Source organism: Benincasa hispida, chromosome 1 (assembly GCF_027475165.1).
Source record: "Benincasa hispida cultivar pf3 chromosome 1, pf3_genome.v1.1, whole genome shotgun sequence".
In the NCBI taxonomy this organism is placed as follows: domain Eukaryota; kingdom Viridiplantae; phylum Streptophyta; class Magnoliopsida; order Cucurbitales; family Cucurbitaceae; genus Benincasa; species Benincasa hispida.
In genome coordinates, this window is record NC_143478.1 from 54,293,240 (window position 1) to 54,313,926 (window position 20,687).

A 20,687-nucleotide genomic window follows, 5' to 3' on the forward strand; every position below is an offset into this window, starting at 1 on the left:
AGCCAACATAATTACTTGGTAAAAGTTATTTTAGCTTGAATTATTCAAGAGAATAAGTAAGCAAACATTAAGTTAAAAACGATTGGTACATCTAGAGATAAGAGGCACTAGTGTTTTATTGTATTATATGATTAACGCATGCATCCTAGAGATAGAAATTTGTGTGTCATTCACATTGAGAAATGCTTAACAGAAATTACCCAGAAACCTAACGCATCTACACATACTTAGAGTTATAAACAAGCAAAGTCATTTCCATCCACACCACATTCTCGGTCATGTACATTTCACTTAGATCGATGCATACTACTTTCACTCAACACCATTTTCACACGAATCCCTATTTTCCACTTGATCTTTTGCATCTTCTTGTATGCACGCAGCAAACTTAATGTAGATAAAAAAAAAAAAAAAGACTCATTCAGCATTCACTTAGGATCCTTCTACATTAGCTACAACTCAAGCTCTGCATTAGCTTTGATCTAAATCCCTGAGTTCGACCCTAGACTTATCAGGAACTTGAATTAGATTTATACTTGGATCTGATTCAGGAAAACTTGAATGCATAAAGAGGAGTGTCATGCATCTTAATGCATCATTCACACTTATACCCTATTTTTCCACATTTCTCATACAATACACTCTTAAGTTCACATCACGAGGAATAAGAACAGTGCACACTCTGGACTTAAAGTTCGTTATTCTATATGATAAATGAAAGAATGTTGGATCTTTGCAAGAATAAGTTATGGGGAGAGTTCTTTGAACTCGATTTTCCATGTGTGATAGAATTATTTTCATGAATGGAATCAAAAGCAAAGAATGCTCTGTTTTCTATAGGATCAGAATGTACACTCTTGAAGGGTGTGACTAAACCATATTTGAGTATTCAATGAGTTTACCACTGCAACAAATAGAACAATAAGACGATAAGGGTATGTGACTAGACCTGCAAGCCTCTTTTATTCTTGTTCTGGGGGAAAATAGTCATAATAGGCCAGGCAGGACTAGTGTGATCCTAATTGGTCTTTTTTTTACTTACACTATTTTTTTTCGGGTTGATGTATGCTTGGAAGAGTAAGGGTTTAGGCTTTCCAGTAAGAGATTGAGACGAAATCCTTCTCACTTGAGAGATGCAAATAAGGAACTATTTTCAGGAAAAAGACTTGAAGGGCTCAGTTGTGAGGAAGTGAATAATTTAGGGAATGATCCGACCTAAGCCATAGTTTGATCGACAAGCTCAAATTTACAATGAAAATAAATACAAGAAGAAGAAAGACAACAATGGAATGGCATTACGAATCTTTATAGGAACTATTCAAATTTGAATTGTTCCAAACATGGTCTGTGAATTGAGATAACTAGGCTTCTTTATTGTGCTACTATAAAGAATGTTATTATCACCCTAGCCAACTCACACATGAAGACTCCCAACTGAAAGAGTTTCATGGGCAAGCTAGGGTTTGATGAGCAGTCAACCAAAGAAGCACCCCTTGCCTTAACCCGCATCTCTCATGCCTAATAGAATATGGAGAGTAAGCAGTGGTTAACCAAGGCATAGGAAAGGCTTCCAAGAAGTATGAGAATTCAAACACCTCCACCTTTCATCTATTAAGACAGCTCCGTCTAGGCAGTATAATCGAGAATGAGGAAGACTTTGTGTTGTAAGGCCTTTCTCTTGTTATCTTTTTCTCACCTATATTGCTTGTTCTGATTCTCCTAGTTTAGATGGAACCCTTACGAGACTCCAAAGAAAGAAGCACTTTACTTTATAGGGTTCGTCTTCAAATTGTGTTACCTAAAAGCAATTGAAGATTCCAAGTGGTCGACTCTTTTGATTGACTCTTTTATGGGTTTTGATGGCTAGGTCATCTACGTAGCATTTACGATTTTATGGGACATCTCTCTTCAAATTATCATCATAGATTTTACTTCGTATCCTACATTTTTTGAACCAAGAATAACATATGATCGTATGCTTTCTCTATTCTACAACCTACCCATAAGGGTATAGGGAATGATGGGTAGGGCACCAATCATTAAGGATTGCCCATAGAAGGGTTTCCAGGTACTGATGATCTACGCCATTCCTTTAAGTTGGGAATCGTGGATTGGACATACATGAGTAATAGCAATGAGATTCCCCAATATCATGCTAAGAATAGCTAGGATGTCCATTAGAAGATGTCATTCGTTTAATAAGATAGAAAAAAGAATATAAAAAATTCAAGTGGTTGAAGTTGAAGCAGCACCTTTCGAAGTAATAGAAAGAAATCAATGTTTGGAGTGGGAGAGTTAGAGTCGAAAAGAGGATTCCTCACTTCTTTCTCTCATTCAAAACCTTTGGTATTCTACACATACTTTTACGTGAGCTACTAGTCTAATTCTACATGAACCGATTCTTGGTATGGGCTTTGCCATATTTATCATCTCATAATTCTAAGTCAAAGGTAGATGGATATATCCATTTCATGTAAAGATGGATCCTTTAATTTTATTTTTATGTGTATATTGTAGGTGAGTTGTCTGTGGATTCCATTATCAAGAAGTGTATCCATGACTTCTTGTACTAATTTCTACTGACACATTACTAGTTCTCCTGGCATAGATCTACTTGTCGTTAATAGATCAATAAGAGTATTGTTACGATAGATAACTCTTCTACAAAGTTCATTAATATCTGAGCTCATTAGTTTACCCCCATCTATTTCAATTATTAGTCTCGGCTCGGGAGAAAGAACATGGGCTTAGGCTCAGAGCAAAAGTTAAGGGAGTGAGAGAGTTTTGTCCCACATTGGAAAATTTAGTAATGTCTAAAGAGTATAAATACCAAGGTACGCTAGATGCAAGGCCAAAGTGTGTTGGTAGTGAAAGTATAACCCTTTCACCATGCTCATGCGTCATCACCGGCGTCCAGTCGGACGAGCGGGTTTGGGTAACAATGCTTACACCAAAAAGAACAAATTTTTTATTACTTATTTGTTTAATTTTTTAACCTAATTTATTAAAAAATTGAACGTTTTATTTTACCTATTATGAACGTTTTATTTTGCCCATTTATGAATGTTTTGCTTTACCTGTTCCTCTTCTTCAAACCCTAGTCGTTTCCATTCTTCTTCTTTTTAACATGTTCATTAGATCTAATAGATACATAGATCTGTACGCATTTATATTATTATTCTCATTCTCATCTATTCTGAGCAACTTTTCTTCCAATTTTAGTTTATTTTCTAGTGAGTGCATGCCTGAATTTGGAGGTTGTGTTAACCTTGGGAGCAACCGACATAACTATTAGCACTAAGTTCATGTCATTATTCCTTTCAGGGCAGTGGCTCCTCCACGACTCAGCAACTCTTCACAGCATCTGTTCTAACAATCTGAAAGTAATTATTTCCAGATGTTGATCAAGAATGGTAAGGTTCCCCCAATCTATTCTTGCTTGAACTACTCAATGGAGCGAACTATCGCCATTGTTCTAAAAAATTATTGATCTTCTTCGAGCAGTTGGAATTTGATTATATCCACACCACAGAAGCACCAACTGATACCAAGAAGGGTGACTAATGTCTCTGATCCAAAATCCTTCAAGGAACCCCTTGATGTTTCTAACCAATTGAAGCAGTCCTCTGTGATCGATCTTGATAAATACAAGAAAGACAACAAAACGGTCCATGGCCATCTACTGAATCATATGAAAAATTCGATGCTTGATCTGTTCGTGGTCCAAAAGTCAACAAAGGTAATTTCGAATATACTAGAGTCTCGATATGAAGGTGATGATGTATGCCACAAGAAGTACGTCGTCGATAAATGGCTACAATTTCAGATGACGAACAAGAAACATGTGGTGGACCAGATTCATGAATATGAAATTTTGGTGGCCAGCATTCTGTTCGAGGACATGAAGATGTGTGAGCTTCTCTAATCAAATGTACGATTTGATAAATTTTCCCCATCTCGGAGTGACTACAAAAACTATCTAAAACACAAAAAGAATGATCTGACACTCCAGAAGCTTATCAGTCACATGCATACGGAAGAAGCCAACATACTAAAAGATAAGTTGATTTCTTGAAATCTGAATTCAATTAATGCTAACTTGGTTGAATCTTCTATTATTAACAAAGATAGGTTCAAAAATCACAAGAAGCTATATGGAAAGTGTCGAAGATTTTGTTTAATTGGCTTTATATTTTTCCAAAGTCTTGCTTTCTGCAGATGTTACAAAAAAAGTCTTAACATTGGGTTTAAACATCAAAATATTTCGTGCAAAATATTTTTTTCCTAATCTGGAAAATTCTTGCATGTTGGTTTTGTCTGATATTTTCGTTTAATGAGGTATGGATTATCTTCTTCTCTTTAAAAGTTATTTCCTTTTCTGAATATGTTTATAAAAGGTGTATTAATATTGAGAGCTGGTTTGAAGAAGTTCAATTGTATTTTTTAGAGCAAGACGATTTCTGTACCTCGACTAAATTGTTCTACATTGTGTACTTGCTCGTTGTTCATTATTCCACTGTGCAAATTCTTTATCCGTTGATTGCAACACTTTGAAGATTATCACAACTTAGGGGGAGCCTAAACCCTAGCTACCAGAGAAGGGATTCTCGATCTTAAGAGGAGCCTAAGACTCAACTTCGGAGGAAGGTGTTCTCCATTTTAGGGGATCCCAAGATTCATCAGTGAAGGAAGTTCACTATCTTGAAGGGAAGATATCATTGTGAGAGGGGTCTCATTGCTGATATCAAGCTTAGAAAAGCTTAAGTACATTTGATATGGAATCTCACATCTAGAGGGAGCCTAGGTGACCTGCGATTTGAGCTCTACGTGAGCCTATAGTAGTTAGTGTATTACAGATAAGTGCTACATTGTAAATTGCTTAACTCATCAATATTAGTTAATTATCCTTTTCGAGCACACTGCCTCCGAGACGTAGGTGGTTTATTATTGAATTGAGTTACCAACTCTTGTGTTCATTTACTTGCTTTTATTAATTGTTACAATTCTTGTTAATGTTTTTTGTTTAATATCTGGATTTTGAGGGTGAGTCTTCTTAACGTTTTTTCAATTGGTAGGAGCAAGTCACCATTGTCTCAGGTGCTTCGATCATGGATGAGATCAAAGAAGGTGGCTCTACCACTCGTTCTCCAATTCTAGATGGTTCTTATCGGAAAGCATGAATGATTGCCTTCCTAAAGTCAATTATAGCAAAACATAGAAGGCAATGGTTACTAGGTGGACTCATCCCACTATCAAAACTAATGATGGGAAAGAAATCTTGAATCATGAGTCGCAATGGACTGGAGAAGAAGATGAAGCTTCATTTGGGAATTCTCGTGCCCTGAATGCCATATTTAATTGTGTGGATCGCAATATATTCTACTTATTAACAATTGTGTCTCGACTAAGGAAGCATGGAATATTTAGTTCATTGTGTAAGAGGCAACTTCAAAAGTCAAGATGTCAAGGTTGCAATTATTAACATCAAAATTTGACAACCTTAGAATGCATGATGATAAGTCCATTACTGATTTAATTTTAGAGTGTTAGATATTGCAAATGAGTCCTTCACTCTTGAAGAGAAAATCTCAAAAGAAAAACTTGTCCGAAAGTGCTTAGGTCTACCTAAGAGATTTGATATGAAAGTTACTACCATTAAGGAAGCTCAAGACATAACCAGGTTGAGAGTCGATGAACTATTTTGTTCCTTGCTTACTTTTGAGATGTCTCTAGATGGGAAGATCGAGAAGAAAAATAAAGGCATTTCTTTTCAATCCACTGTTAGAGAAGAGCATGTTGATCATGATAGAGAACCAGAAGATTCTCTTATAGAATCTATATCTTTACTTTTAAAATAGTTTAACCGTGTTCTCAAATGGTTTGGCAAGAGGTCTGCTGCATACAACACCTACAAGTATGGCAGCTCTTCCCCCTTCAATCAGACCAGACATCATAACAGTAAGAAGGAAGTTAAAAAGTCTAGTCTAGTTGGGTCTCAAAAAGATTGGCATATTAAGTGTAAAGAGTGTAGTGGTTATAGTCACACCAATTTCCTTAAGAAACAGAGTAAAAGGTAAGTCATAACTTTGTCTGATACTAAAACAGAAGATAGTAGTGACTCAGAGGAAATTCTTAGAGCTTTTGTTAGTAACGTTTTGTCTGACACCTCATCCTACGAGGTTTCTGAATATGAAGTTTATGCAAAAAAGCCTTCTAATATTACGAGCCTACAAGAATCAAATTCTTCGTATCCTGCTCTGTTTCTCAAATGGCAAGAAGATCAAAAGCCCTTGATATGCAAAAATAAAGAATTGAGACTCCGATTGTTGAAAATCACAGGCTAATATCTACTATTACAAAATTGAAGCGAGAACTTTCACAGGTTAAATCTAAAAAAGAAACTATGAGCAAGAATGTGAGAATGTTGAACACTGGTACTGAGATTCTCGAGAAAATCCTAGCAAGAAGAAAGGCAACAAATGATAACTCTGGGCTTAATTTTTCAGCAGGCAGTAGTCAACATAGTAAATAGTCTAAAGGGAAAGCAAAAGATTGAGTTTGTTAGAGCTCAAGATCCATAATCTTATGGTGTTACAGAACATCCCTCTCTCATTCCAATTAAGAAAGGTAACTATGTATTTAATTGGAGATGGATTTGTCACTATTGTGGCAAAGTGGATCATAAACGCCCTTTTTGCTATCAGTTATTGAAAGTTCTTCACAGGCCCTCTTTTCTCAAAAGGGTTGCTTAATTCCCCTAGAATTACATACCTAAACAGAGTACAATAAAACAGGTGTGGAGAGAGAAGAACACTCAAAACAGATGCAATGTCTCTGGACCTTTCTTAGATCGTCTGCCAAAGGTGATTGGTACTTTAATAGCGGTAGCTCGCATCATATGACTGGTAAAAAAGAGCTATTTATCTGGAAAAGTCATTTTTTGTGATGATGCGAATGGTAAGATCTTTGGAAAAGAAACTTTAAATTACCCAAGTCTTCCAAAATTGAATATTGTAATGTTGGTTGAGGGACTTACTGCCAATCTCACTAGCCTCAATCAGCTATGTGACCAAGATCTGAACATGAGTACCAAAGACAAATGTGTTGTCACAGACGATGTCAAAGCTCTTGTCAAGATAGGTATGCGGTCGTCTAATAATTGTTATATGTGGAGTTGTGATAATTCTTCATAGGTTTGTCATTTGTGTAGGCAAGATGAAGCTAGCCTGTGGCATAACACCTTGGTCATGTTAGCGTGAAGACTATACAAAAGGCTCTTAGTAAGAATATTGTAACTGGTCTCCCCTCTTTACTTGCATCAACTGGAAATATATGTAGAGATTATCAATCAGGAAAATAAATTCACGCTCCTTACAAACAGACAGGTCATTCTAGATCATCTTGTGTTCTCAAACTTCTTCATATGTATCTTATGGGTCCAACACAGTCAAAAAGTTTGGGGGGCAAATGATATGTCTTAGTTTTTTTTTATGATTACTCGAGATTCACTTGGGTTCGTTTTCTTCTAGATAAATATGACACTTCCCCATGTTTCAAACTTTTTGTCTTCAACTACAGCCCGAAAAGGAGTTAAATGTTGTTCGAATTCGGAGTGATCATGGTATAGAGTTTGAGAACTCTCGGTTTGCTTAGTTCTGCGAGGGTGCTGGAATTTATCATGAATTTTCAGGTCCTATTATACCCCAACAGAACAGAGTTGTAGAAAGGAAAAATTGGACTCTTCAGGAAATGGCTCGTGCAATGATACATACCAATCGAATACCATATCAATTTTGGGTAGAGGCACTGAAACAACCTATCACATCCATAAGAGGATTGTTTTGCAACTAGGGACTTCAAACAATATATATAAGTTGTGGAGAGGAAGAAAACCAAATATAAAGTATTTTCACATCTTTGGCATTACTTGTTACATTTTTGTCAATAGAAAGACTAAGAGGAAATGGGACTCAAAGTTAGATGAAGGATTTTTCCTTGGGTATTCCTAAAAAAGCTAGGCCTACTGAGTTTTCAATAAATGTATTCGCACTATCATAGAGTCCATTAACGTTGTGATTGATAATGATGTCGCTTTTTTTTATTCCTCCTCTACAACTGAAGAAGACTCCTTCTCAACATCGCTTGTTAATACTGATGTTCCTAACACTTCTTCTGAAAAGCCCACTGATCTATGATCGAGTACTCCTGTGGAGGACATCTCAAATAGTTCTGAGTAGACAGAAGAAAGTAACAAGACATTTTCAACAGGGTTCTTAAATACCATCCTTCTAGTAACATTATTGGTGAACTTAATGACGGGGTAATGATGAGAAGGAAAGACAAAGTCAACTATCTCGAAATGATCAGTAATATCCATTTCACTACTTAGGTGGAGCTGAAGAATGTCAAAAAAGCCCTTGAGGATGAATGTTAGATCAATGCAATGCAAGAGAAGTTTAGGCAGTTTATTAGAAACAATGTATGGACACTTGTCCCTAGACCTAAGTCTATGAATGTAATTAGGACAAAGTTGATATTCAAGACCAAGATTGATGAGAATGGAAATGTGAACAGAAATAAACCAAAATTAGTGGCTCAAGGTTCAAACACTTAGAAAGAATAGACTTCGATGAAAATTTTTCTTCTATTGCAAGGCTAGAAGCAATTAGACTGTTATTTGGTATTTCATGTCTCATGAAATTTAAACTATACCAAATGGATGTAAAGAGTGCCTTCCTAAATGGGTATCTGAAGGGAGAAGTGTATGTCGCTTAACCTAAGGGTTTCGTTGATTTTTTTCATCTTGACTATGTATATAAATTCAACAAAGCGCTTTATGGTCTTAAACAGACTCTCAGAGCTTGGTATGAATGGTTGACTCAATTTTTGGTCAAGAATGGGTATAGGCAAGTGTTAGCTCTATAAAAGAGTTAAGTTTATGACCTTCACTTTACTATTTTTGGGTAATTCTTGTGTCTATTTGTCTTATTTTGTAGGAGAATTGTTCCCATGGAGAAATTACGTTGCAAAGATGAAGAATCAAGCAAAAAGAATGGAAAATTGAAAGTCGAGTGCACCCAAACGGAGCTAAGATGAAAAAAGTCCAAACTGCCATATTTCAACATTGCAATGCTCATCAGTAACCTAAGTCCAACGCTCGCTTGACGCTTGAAGGCAGTAGGCTCAGGTGCAGGGTAACGTTGCAATGCTACTCCGAGCGTCACAACGCTCCGAAGATTGACAATGCCACCATTGCAATGCCAGCCCAACGCCCCTGCTCAACACAATAATGTAGAATAGGTAGCATTGCAACGCTCCCCTAGAGCGTCGCGATGCTATGGACTTTCACAGACTTCCCCCTCCTCATATGCACAACTGAGCGTCAGGCCAGCATCGTGATGCTTTCTCAAGGCTTTGACGATGCTGCTGCAGCGTCGCGACGCTGTGGCAAACTTATAAATACAACATTTGGGGTTTCAACAAAAGGTATGAAGAAATTTAAGAGTTTAGTCCAGTTTTGGTAGCAATTTCAGTCAAATTGTTGTGTAATTGTCCCTATAGTCATCCTCGTTTCTCCATTAATCATTGTAATTTTGTTATGCCAAAGCGAGGGTAGATAAATTTTCTTGGGATTAGTAGTATGCTTTGATTCTTGAAGGATAGCTAGTTGATGTGTTTAATTGTTGTGAACCATTTGGGAAGATTTAATTGATTTTTAGTAGAATTTCTATGAATTGATTTGACAAATTAGTTAATTGAAATTCTTGTTTGCAAAATCATCATAGCCTATGAATATATTGATTGATTAAATTGAGCATATTAGGATCGCATGTGTAGGGTCAGACTTTTTCTAGCAAAACTCGTGTATGCCCTACTATAATCTTTCCCAATTAATCATGTTATAACATATGGCTTTTCCGGCTTATAGTATGTCTAAACAATTGAACCCTTTCATAATGCAATTCAATTTTTTCTTGTATGTCGCTCAGAAGGAAGAGTCTTAAATTGAATTAGTGCTAGTTTGGTTTATTATCAAAATTGGCTAATTGGGCTATTACATTTTTTTTAATAGGTTGAGGGGTTCACGAAATTAGTACTATTAACTAGTGTCTGAAGATAGAAATAAAAAGCATGCATACAAATCTGAAGGTTTTCCTATCGATTGAATTTAATCATTTTTCCACATTCATTCTTGTTTTCTTTGATTGCTTGTTGATTGATTTACAAATCCAACCAATCCTCATTACCTGGAATTCTTAATTTATCCTAGCTAATCATTAGTCTCTCTATGGATTTGACGTCGATCTTACCGCTTTACTGCATTTATGGTATAAGCCTTGAATCGGTGAAGCAAAAACTTCCTTTTTTCCAGGCTGTGACAGACCGTGGAACAAATTGGCGCCATTGCTGGGGAGACTTGACAATTAGCCTAGGAAAATTTTTGGATTCCAAATAAAAATAAAAATAATAACAAAAAAGAGAAAGTGTGTTTTACTGCTTACCTTTGGTTTATAACCCGGTCCTCTGGGAGTCCAGAGTTCATTTTCATTATAGATATTGACCAAGAGGAGAGAAGAATCCAAAGAAGGCGCAGATGAGAGATACCAGAAGAAGGAAATCAATAAGTTGCTGACAATACAACAAGAGAAATGAGAGAAGAAGTTCATGAGAAAACTCTGAGGGAACTAGCAGAGCCAGACATGGACCAACAGTCTCTGTGCATCGTTTTTCCACCTACCACTGTACCATTTGAACTCAAGCCAAGTTGATCGATCTATTGCCTACCTTCAGAGGGAATGTAGATGAGAACTCCCATAAACACATCAAGGACTTCCATATAGTCTGTGTAATTATACGACCCCATGGAGTTACAAAAGAACAACTGTACCTTAGGGCTTTTCCTTTTTCATTATCAGATGGCGCTAAAGATTGGTTATACTACTTGACTCCAGGGTCGATAATTACTTAAAATGAGCTTAAATGAAATTTCTTGAAAAAAAAAATCAACTTCTAGAGCCCGTTCAATAAGAAAAGATATTTATGGGATTAAACAATTTGTTGGTGAATCATCGTCTGAATATTAAGAACGATGTAAACGTTTATGTACTAGTTTTTTCCATCACAAGATTTCTGACCAATTGTTGATTCAATATTTCTATAGTGGTTTGCTTGCCAATGACAGAAGCTTCATTGACTCAACTGCTGGAGGCGCTCTTACTGATAAGACGCCCGCCCAGGAATTAATCTCACGCATTGTTTAAAACAACCAAAATTTTGGAGCCAAAATATTCAATTGCTTATTCTGAAGTAAAATAATTAAGACTCAAATATCTAATTTAACTTCCCTTGTGACACAGATGGCCCAAGGAGGAGTAGCTCAAGTGAAGGCTTGTGGAGCTTGTGGAACAGTAGGACACACCTCTTAAGCATATCCATAAACCTAAGTCAATGCAGTTGAGAGTTACCAGAGGAAATACGATCCTCATGCTCCAATGTATAACCAGGATGACGTGACCGCCCTAATCTCAAATTGGGAGGTCAGGGCTAAGAACAAGAGCATAATAGTTCCAATCATTCCAATCAGCCATCGTCATCTTCCTTTGGTATGTCTTTGGAGGATATCGTCAAATCTTTGGTTGAGAACTCCATAAAATTTCAACAGGAAATCCAACAACTGCTAAAGGACTCACTCTAGCAAATGGGTGTTTGCATAATCTTATTCTGGTAATGGAACGTTGCATTGAAACTAATCTTGTGTTGAATTATGAAAAATGTCACTTTATGGCTTCACATGGGATTGTTTTGGGACATCTAGTTTCTACAAAGAGAATTGTGGTAGACAAGGCAAAGATAGATGTTACTGTTAACCTCCCTTATCCTACGTATATTAGGTACATTTGTTCTTTTCTTGGTAGCACAGGTTTTTAGAGGCATTTCATCAAGTACTTTTCGAAGCTAGCACTACCACTATCAACATTGTTATAGAAAGATATACCCTTCAATTTTGACAAGGAGTGTCAAGAGGCCTTTGACACTTTGAAGGAAAAGTTGACCACCACCCCGATTTTTCAGCCTCCATGATGGGACGTACCATTGGAGATCATGTGTGGTGCTAGCAATTTAGCAGTGGGAGCAGTTCTAGGATAGCAGGTCGATAAGAAAAGCCATGTCATATGCTTCACATCACGGACCCTAAATCCTACCCAGATAAACTACACCACGATTGGGAAGGAATTTTTGGCAATCCTTTTCTCTTTAGATAAATTCCGCTCTTACATTCTTGGATTTCATGTTACTATTTATAATGACCATTCTGTTCTTAGGTACCTTATGACCAAAAAGGAGTCTAAGCCCCGCCTTGTGGGTTGGATGCTTCTCCTTCAGGTGTTCAACTTGACCATTAAGGATAGGAGGGGAGCAGAAAACTCAGTGGCAGACCACTTAAGCCATAATTAATGACCAGGGTTCATACTTTTGCAACCAAACCATTGAGGCATTTATGAGGAAGTATAGAGTTCACCATCAGGTTTCTACTCTGTACCATCCTCAAACGAATGGCTAAGTATAAATATCTAATAAAGAGGTCAAGAGTATCTTGGAAAAAACTGTCAATCTAACAAGGAAGGATTAGAGCACGTGTCTTGATGATGCTCTTTGGGCTTACAAAATAGCTTTCAAAACTCCCCATTCAAGCCTGTCTATGGCAAGGCGTGCCTTTTGCTGGTCAAGGTCGAGCACAAAGCCTATTGGGCGGTTAAGTAATACAATATAAATCTAGCCCAAGCTGGTGAAGAGAGACTTCTGAAACTACATGAATTGGAGGAACTATGCTTTGAAGCCTATGAGAACTCGAGACTCTATAAGGAAAAGTCAAAATTAATTCATGATAAAGGTCTTTTGAGGAAGGAATTCAGGATTGGTCAGAAAATATTGCTTTATAACTCACATCTCACTTATGCCCAGTAAGCTTAATCCAAATGGCTTGGTCCTTTTGAGATCATTAACTTGTTTCCCTATGGTGCAATTGAAATCAGGAGCTTGGAGACAAAAAAAGAGTTCAAGGTGAACGGGTACCATCCTAAAGTCTTCAATGAAGGGGAAGTCAACTCAGCTTACTCAAGTTTTTTGTTGACTCTGCCCTTTAGCTCGCATCACCAGACATCAAGCAAAAGATGTTAAAAGTTGCGCTTCCTGGAGGCAACCAGGCGTTTAAGATTTTATTTGCTTTTCTTTTTCCTTTTGTTTTATTTCTTTTATTTCCTTTTGGATTAAGTTGAAATAATGGCTGGTTATATCTACTCTTCATCACAAGAGAATTACAATTTTTGCTCCTTGGAGGAAGGCTTCTTAAATGATTATGCTTGTGCCCAATTCCAAGGGAGTTTTTTTTTTCCCGGTTCCCCTTGTCCCCTCTTTTTGCCTTTAGCATGAATTATAACCTAGATATACATTGAGGACAATGCATGAGTCTTAAGTTGGAGGTGGGTGAAGCATGCTTTGGGATATTTGATTTGTGATCTGAATATTTTTTGTCTAAATTTTTGAATGATTATTCGTCCTATTTATCGTTTCCTTTCAATGACAATTTGATGTCACACTCATTGAGTTATTTGTTCTTAAAGAGGAGCAACTTTCATTATTTTGAGCTTTTTATAAAAATATTTTCGCTAGATATATGCATAATGAGCCTAGGTTGAAAATTTTTTCGTTTTAAATCCCTTAAAAGTCCTAGAAATGGATTATCTATCTCGGATTTTCATTGTCACCTCGAAATGCCCCCTTTTAGCTTGAGAGAAACTTTTAATGTCTGAGAGCAGAATTAGACGGTGAGAAAATAGTAGCCTAGTGTGCAATAAGGAAAAAGAGAATCAAGCTAGTTGCTTTTCTGATCGAAAAAAATGAGGCATAAGCCAGTGTGCCTACAAAAAAATAGTGTGCTTGTGTGCATGAATAGAGGTGAAAAGAGCTACCTTCGTCGTGTCTAGTTTAAGCCCGCGAGAAAAGAGTGATAGGTTCTTGGCCGTTTGGTGTGAAAGCTAGCCCTATAGGAAAAACAATACTCTCTATGTTTTGTGTGTGTGAGTTTTGGGCACTCTTAGCTAGTGTTCCTATTTGATTAGCAATAACAGTATGTCTTGAGCTGATGACGGAGCCAGAGTAGAGGAAAAATAAGATGGGGGCAGGATAAAACTTTTTTGGGTACTTTTCGATTTATGAAAAAGTTTTCATGCCTTAGTGTTTCATTTATGCATAACCCTTGTTGTAAAATTTCTTTTTATATCTAAGTCTCAATTGAATGATTATTTTGTGATTTATTATAAGATCCAAAAGACTACTGAGATTTGAGATTGGATTCGATGAATGCAGCAAATATCTTCTTGTCAATTTCATGATTGAGTGTTATGATCTTGCTCAGGACGATCAAGAGTTAAGTTGGGGGTGTTTGTTAGCTCTCAAAAAAAGCTAAATTTATGATCTTAACTTTACTATTTTTGGATAATTCTTGTGTCTATTTTTCTTATTTTGTAGGAGAATTGATCCCATGGAGCAATTACGTTACAAAGATGAAGAATCAAGCAAAAAGGATGGAAAATCGGGAGTCGAGTGCACCCAAACAGAGCTGAGATGACAAAAGTCCAAACTGCCTTATTTTAGCATTGCAATGCTCATCAATAGCCTAAGTCTAACGCTCGCTCGATGCTTGAAGGCAGTAGGCTTGGGTGTAAGCTAGCATTGCAACGCTACTCCGAGTGTCGGAACACTCTGAAGATTGACAACGCCACCATCTTAACACTAGCCCGATGCCCCTGCTTAACGTTATAAGGCAAAATAGGTAGCATTGTAATGCTCCCCTAGAGCGTCACAATGCCATGAAGTTTGACGAACTTCCCCCCTCCGCACGCGTGCAACTAAGCATCAGGCCAGCTCGTGACGCTTCCTTAACGCTCTACACGATGCCGCCGCAGCATCGTAATGCTCTTCCTAGTGACGCGACGTTGTGGCAAACTTATAAATACAACATTTGGGGTTCTAGCAAAAGGTGTGAAGAAATTTAAGAGTTTAGTATGGTTTTGGGAGCAATTTCAGTCGAATTGTTGTGTAATTTTCCCTATAGTTGGCCTCGTTTCTCCATTAATCATTGTAATTCCATTATGCCAATGCGAGACTAGGTAAATTTTCTTGGGATTAGTAGTATGCTTTGATTCTTGAAGGATAGCTAGTTAATGTGTTTAATTGTTGTGAACCCTTTGGGAAGATTTAATTGATTTTTAATAGAATTTTTATGAATTGATCTGACAAATTAATTTATCAAAATTCTTGTTTGCAATATCATCATAGACTATGCATATATTGATTGATTAAGTTGCCCGCTAATTAGGATCACATGTTTAGGGTCTAGACTTTTTCTTGCAAAACTCGTGTATGCCCTAATATAATCTTTCCCGATTAATCATGCTATAAGAGATGGCTTTTCCGGCTTGTAGTATGTCTCAACAATTGAAGCATTTCGTAATGCAATTCAATTTGTACTTGTATGTTGCTAAGAAGGAGCAGTCTTAAATTGAATTAGTGTTAGTTTGGTTTATTATCAAAATTGGCTAATTGGGCTCTTAGATTTTCTAATAGGTTGTAAGACTCATGAAATTACTACCATTAACTAGTGCCTGATGATAAAAATAAAAAGCATGCATACTAATCCCAAAATTTTTCCATTGATTGAATTTAATCCTTTTTCCGCACTCATTCTTGTTTTCTTTTATTGCTTGTTAATTGATTTACAAATCCAACCAACCTCCATTACCTGGAATTCTTAATTTATCCTAGCTAATCATTAGTCTCTCTGTGGATTCGACCCCGATCTTACCGCTTTACTGTGTTTGGTATAAACTATGAATCGGTGTAACAAAAATTTCCTTTGTTTTGGGTCTGCGACAGGCCGTGGAACAACAAGGTGATGTTGATAAAACTCTTTTTTTGAAGAAAACCCCAAAGAGTTTTGTTGTAGTCCAAGTCTATGTCGATGACATTGTTTTCGGAGGAATGTCATAGGAGATGGTTGAATACTTTGTGAAACAAATACAACAAGAACTTGAGATGAGCATGGTAAGGAAAATATCGTACTTTCTAGGCTTTCAAATAAAGTAACTTGATGAGGGAATCTTTGATTCCTAGAGTAAATATACCAAGAACCTAATAAAGTAATATTTTTCGTTACAATAATTTATATTTATTATTATAGTAGAGAAAATTAATATTTATTTTGAATGGTATAAACTAATTTACATTGGCATATATATTTGACTCTTAATTCTGAAACATTTATAGAAGAGAAACATCTTGGTAACATGATCTTTTGTAATTGTAGTGATGAGTCGAAGGATTAGGGTTTAGGATAATAATGGATGTCTTATCAGTGGTTGAGATTTTTTAAGACTGAGTATTCATCGCCAATCTTTGCTTGTGGCTTTGTGAGGGCACTTTAACATTATGGGCGAGTCCAATGGCTTCGAGGAATATAATGACGTACCAACCAAAGTCAATTTGCCACCATTCAAGACCAAATTTAGCTGAATATTCGAAAGCATGATGGTTATTGTGCCAACCTTCTCCAAATAATAACAAACTCAGCCACCTATATAATCAAACAAAAATAGTCCCTTATATAATAAACATATAAAATGTCCGTTAAAGATTACTTTTAGTCTCTAAACTTTCATATAAGTAGTAATTTAGTCTCTAAAATTTGCTTTGTAACGACTTAGTCTCTTAACTTTTAATTTTGTAACAATTTAATTCATAAACTTTATTATATAACAATTTAGTCTTCACACTTTAGAATTTGTAACAAGTTAGTCCCTAGCTATTGTAGAAATTGGTGTAAAGATTTAATGAGATTTCTTGTATAAATAAATTGATAAATTAATTAAAGACTCAATATTTTTACAAAATACAAACTCTACATCATAAAATAATAAAAATTGACATATAATTTTTATGAAATTTTTCACGTTAGGAACTAAATTGTTATAAATTTGAAAATATAATAACTAAATTATTACAAAATTGAAAGTATGGAAACTAAATCGTTACAAATCAAAATTCAAGATCTAAGTTTCTACTTTTATAAAAGTTTAGGACCTAAAGTGTTTTCTAATATAAAATGTAATAGTTTTATTTTTCAAAAAAAACATCATCCATTAAATACAACATTGCATAATCATTTAATTACATATGTAATATAGATATAGACTAATTTTTCTGTTACTCTCTTTCTACTCATGTTTTATGAAGCCAAAACAAGATTTGGGAACTAATAAAAATAAGTAGTTTTTAAACACTTTTTTCTATTTTTGAAATTTAATTACAAATTCATGATGGGTAGATAAACAGAAAATTAAAAACGAATGAATTATCAAACGGATTCGAATTTCAATTAGAAATGTCTTACCAATTGGAACAAAAATTAGAATGATAATAATGTATCTCACCAATTATTTCTAGATAAACCACCATTTTTCCATTGTTGCTTTCCCCATATATGACTGACTGAGTTCACCATAAATGTTACATGGTAGAGCATTACAGTTCTCACAAACTGCATAATAAGAAATATGATGTCACTTCTTTTTTTTTATTCATAATTATTATTGTAATTGAGCATTACAATTTTAATGTATGCATGTTACATGTATTATATTACAAAAACTTTTTTATATAAAAAATAAATTTTTATTTTCTGCTAAAAATAAGTTACAAATTAGACATGTGGTCATGTTTAGTAAAGTAATAATGAAATTATCAGTTAAATAACTAATTTAAAAAATATTTATTTTCAATCATTGGATCGAGTATTATTTAAACTAAAATTACATATATTTTTAAAAGAAAATTATTTTAAATGGTAAAACTGCTTAAAATATTTACAAAATATAGCAAAATTTCGAAAATATGAATGATAGACGTTGATAGACAGTGATAAACTTCTATCAGTGTCTAACAATATCACTGATAGATACTGATAGTTTATTGATAATTCTAAAATTTTACTATGTTTTATAAATATTTTGATTTATTATTCTATGTTTAAAAAAGTCTTTTTTAAAAGTCTAATATTATTCAAATAATGATAAAGTAAATAGTTAATAAATGTATCGGTAATTGTAATGGGAAAAAAATTAGAAAATAGATTTTAATTTATTTTACCATTCCCCATATTACATAAGGAATTCCACCAACAGCATAGAGTAGGACTGCGAGAGCAATTGGATGAAGAAGATATGTTTTGTGAAGGAACCTATAGAAAACTTGCTCCTTCAAATCACCAACATTATTCCTACTTTCTTCCCTAACAATTATCTCTTCATTAGAATCACAAACTATCTTAGAACAAACTTTTTGAGTATAAGAATCCGAATCAAATATCCAAGTAATATGACTAAACAAGAATCCATGAATAGGACTGTGTGGATCTTTGTCGGTATCAACAAATTGATGGTGGTATCTATGCACACTCACCCAACTGATTGGATCACCCTAAAATATAGAAAAAGAAAAATTCAAAATGCACATTAGCCAATAATTAATCCATTGTTATATTATAACTATTTATACGATTATGAGCTGTCAAATGATGTCAAACCTGAAGTGTATGAACTCCACAATAAGCGAATAAGTATTCCAACCATTTAGGAAGTTTGAAACTTCTGTGGGAGAGATTTCTATGATATGAAATGGTGACGCCAAAAAGACCAGTAATTATATAAAGTACGAATGCGATCCAAAATGCGCCCCAATTAAAATGAAGTGGTGCCAAAATACAAAGCACATGTAGAAAGAAATAAAGAGCAGCCATTCCTTTGTCCATCTTGCTCCATTGTCTTCGAGGAAGCTTCACCATTGTCTTTGCTTCTTTTGACACCATCACTAGCAATGACTTTTTTAATTTACAACTCGATTGCCACTAGCGTATGTGAATTTGTGTGTATATATATTTGTATTATTTTTTAATGCAATTTAATTTCTAACGTAATGATTTAATAGTTTATGTTGGAACGGCTATCCTCCGATCGACAAAAGATGACAACAACGAACGGTCACGAATAACAGTCGTTAGAAAATAGAACCTACAAAAAAGAAATTCGTTACAAGTTGAGTCGCGGATATCGCTCTTTTTAAGATGTTTTGCAACTCTGCCCAAATGTGCAAGTAGTTCTACAGAATTATCACATCGTCTTTAGGATAAAACAACCTAAAAGAAATAAATTTGTCTCGATCGAAGTTATACTGGAACCAGTCGGAAAACTCACACCCTTCAGATCAATATAAGTTGCTCGAAAATCGTAGGACTCCATAAAAGAGTAGAGAACGTCTGTAAGCAGAGAAACTTCATCATTGTCTTTGCTTCTTTTGACACCATCATTAGGAATGATATTTTTTAATTTACAACTCTATTGCCTCTAGCGCATGTGAATGTGTGTGTATATATATATTTGTGTTATTTTTTAAAGCAATTTAATTTTCAACATAATGATTTAATAGTTTATGTTGGAACGGCTATCTTCGATGGAAAAAAGATGCCAGCAACGAACGGTCACGAATAAAAGTTGTTAGAAAATAGAACCTGCAAAAAAGAAACTCGTTATAGAGTCGTAGATCTCACTCTCTTTAAGACGTTTTGCCGCTCTGTCCAAATGTGCAAGCAATTCTAAAAAATTACCACATTGTCCCCAGGATAAACAACTCAGAAGAAATAAATTTTTCTCGATCGGAGCTACACTGGAATAGGTCAGAAACCTCACACCCTTCAGATCAATATAAGTTGCTCGAAAAATGTAGAACTCCAGAAAAGAATAGAGAGAACGTCTGTATGCAGAGAAGTTTCACCATTGTCCTTGTTTCTTTTGATACCATCATTAGGAAAGACTTTTTTTAATTTACAACTCTATTGCCCTTTCTTTAATTTACAACTCTATTGCCTCTAGCCCATGTGAATGTGTGCGTATATATATATATTTGTATTAATTTTTAACGTAATGATTTAATAGTTTATGTTGGAATGACTACCTCCGATGGACAGAAGATGACAGCAACAAACGGTCACAAACGACAGTCATCAGAAAATAGAACCTGCAAGAAAGAAAGTCGTTACAGAGTCACAGATCTCACTCTCTTTAAGACTTTTTGCGACTCTGCACAAATGTGTAAGCAGTTTTATAAATTTGTCACGTCATCCCTAGGATAAACAACCTAGAATAAATAAATTTGTCTCGATCGGAGCTGCACTAGAATTAGTCGGATCAATATAAGTTGCTCAAAAATCGTAAAACTCCAGAAAAGAGTAGAGAAAATGTCTGTAAGCAAAGAAGAGAAGAAGAAATTTGTTGTTGTGTGAAAATGTGAAGGAACTATGTTCAATTTATAGGCTTTGGAGGAGTAGGAAGCATGTGGGAAGGAGATGACATTTTATTTAGTTTTAAATAATAAATAATAAAAATAAATAAAGATTATGTTTAATATAAATATTTTCCCCCACTTGTCTTACCCGACCGGACGAAGACGGTACGCGTGTGGGATGTCCACCAAACCCACCTTTGCCTATGTCCTCACCCTCTCTAAAACATGGATACCCCTTGGAGCCAAACCCATAACTAAAGGCAAGGTTTATAAAGATACTCCAATTTACAAAT

The 20,687-nt window shown here is 35.3% G+C and overlaps 2 protein-coding genes across 2 annotated transcripts; both read right to left on the minus strand.

Moving 5' to 3' along the window:
- Positions 1-612: 612 nt before the first annotated feature.
- On the minus strand, positions 613-1,509 carry LOC120077750 (uncharacterized). The gene is given in 7 exon segments (XM_039031747.2): positions 613-745; positions 747-856; positions 858-967; positions 1,045-1,106; positions 1,108-1,215; positions 1,300-1,345; positions 1,419-1,509. Coding segments are annotated over 7 exon segments (660 nt in total).
- A 14,696-nt stretch (positions 1,510-16,205) lies between these two features.
- Positions 16,206-20,390, minus strand: LOC120072397 (palmitoyl-monogalactosyldiacylglycerol delta-7 desaturase, chloroplastic-like). The gene is made up of 5 exons (XM_039024847.2): positions 20,065-20,390; positions 18,641-19,124; positions 18,205-18,534; positions 17,490-17,596; positions 16,206-16,633 (listed from the first exon to the last, which is right to left on the minus strand). Exons 2-5 carry the CDS (start codon positions 18,920-18,922, stop codon positions 16,429-16,431), a joined length of 924 nt encoding a protein of 307 aa, XP_038880775.1. The 5' UTR covers positions 18,923-19,124; positions 20,065-20,390; the 3' UTR covers positions 16,206-16,428.
- Between the last annotated feature and the right edge of the window lie 297 nt (positions 20,391-20,687).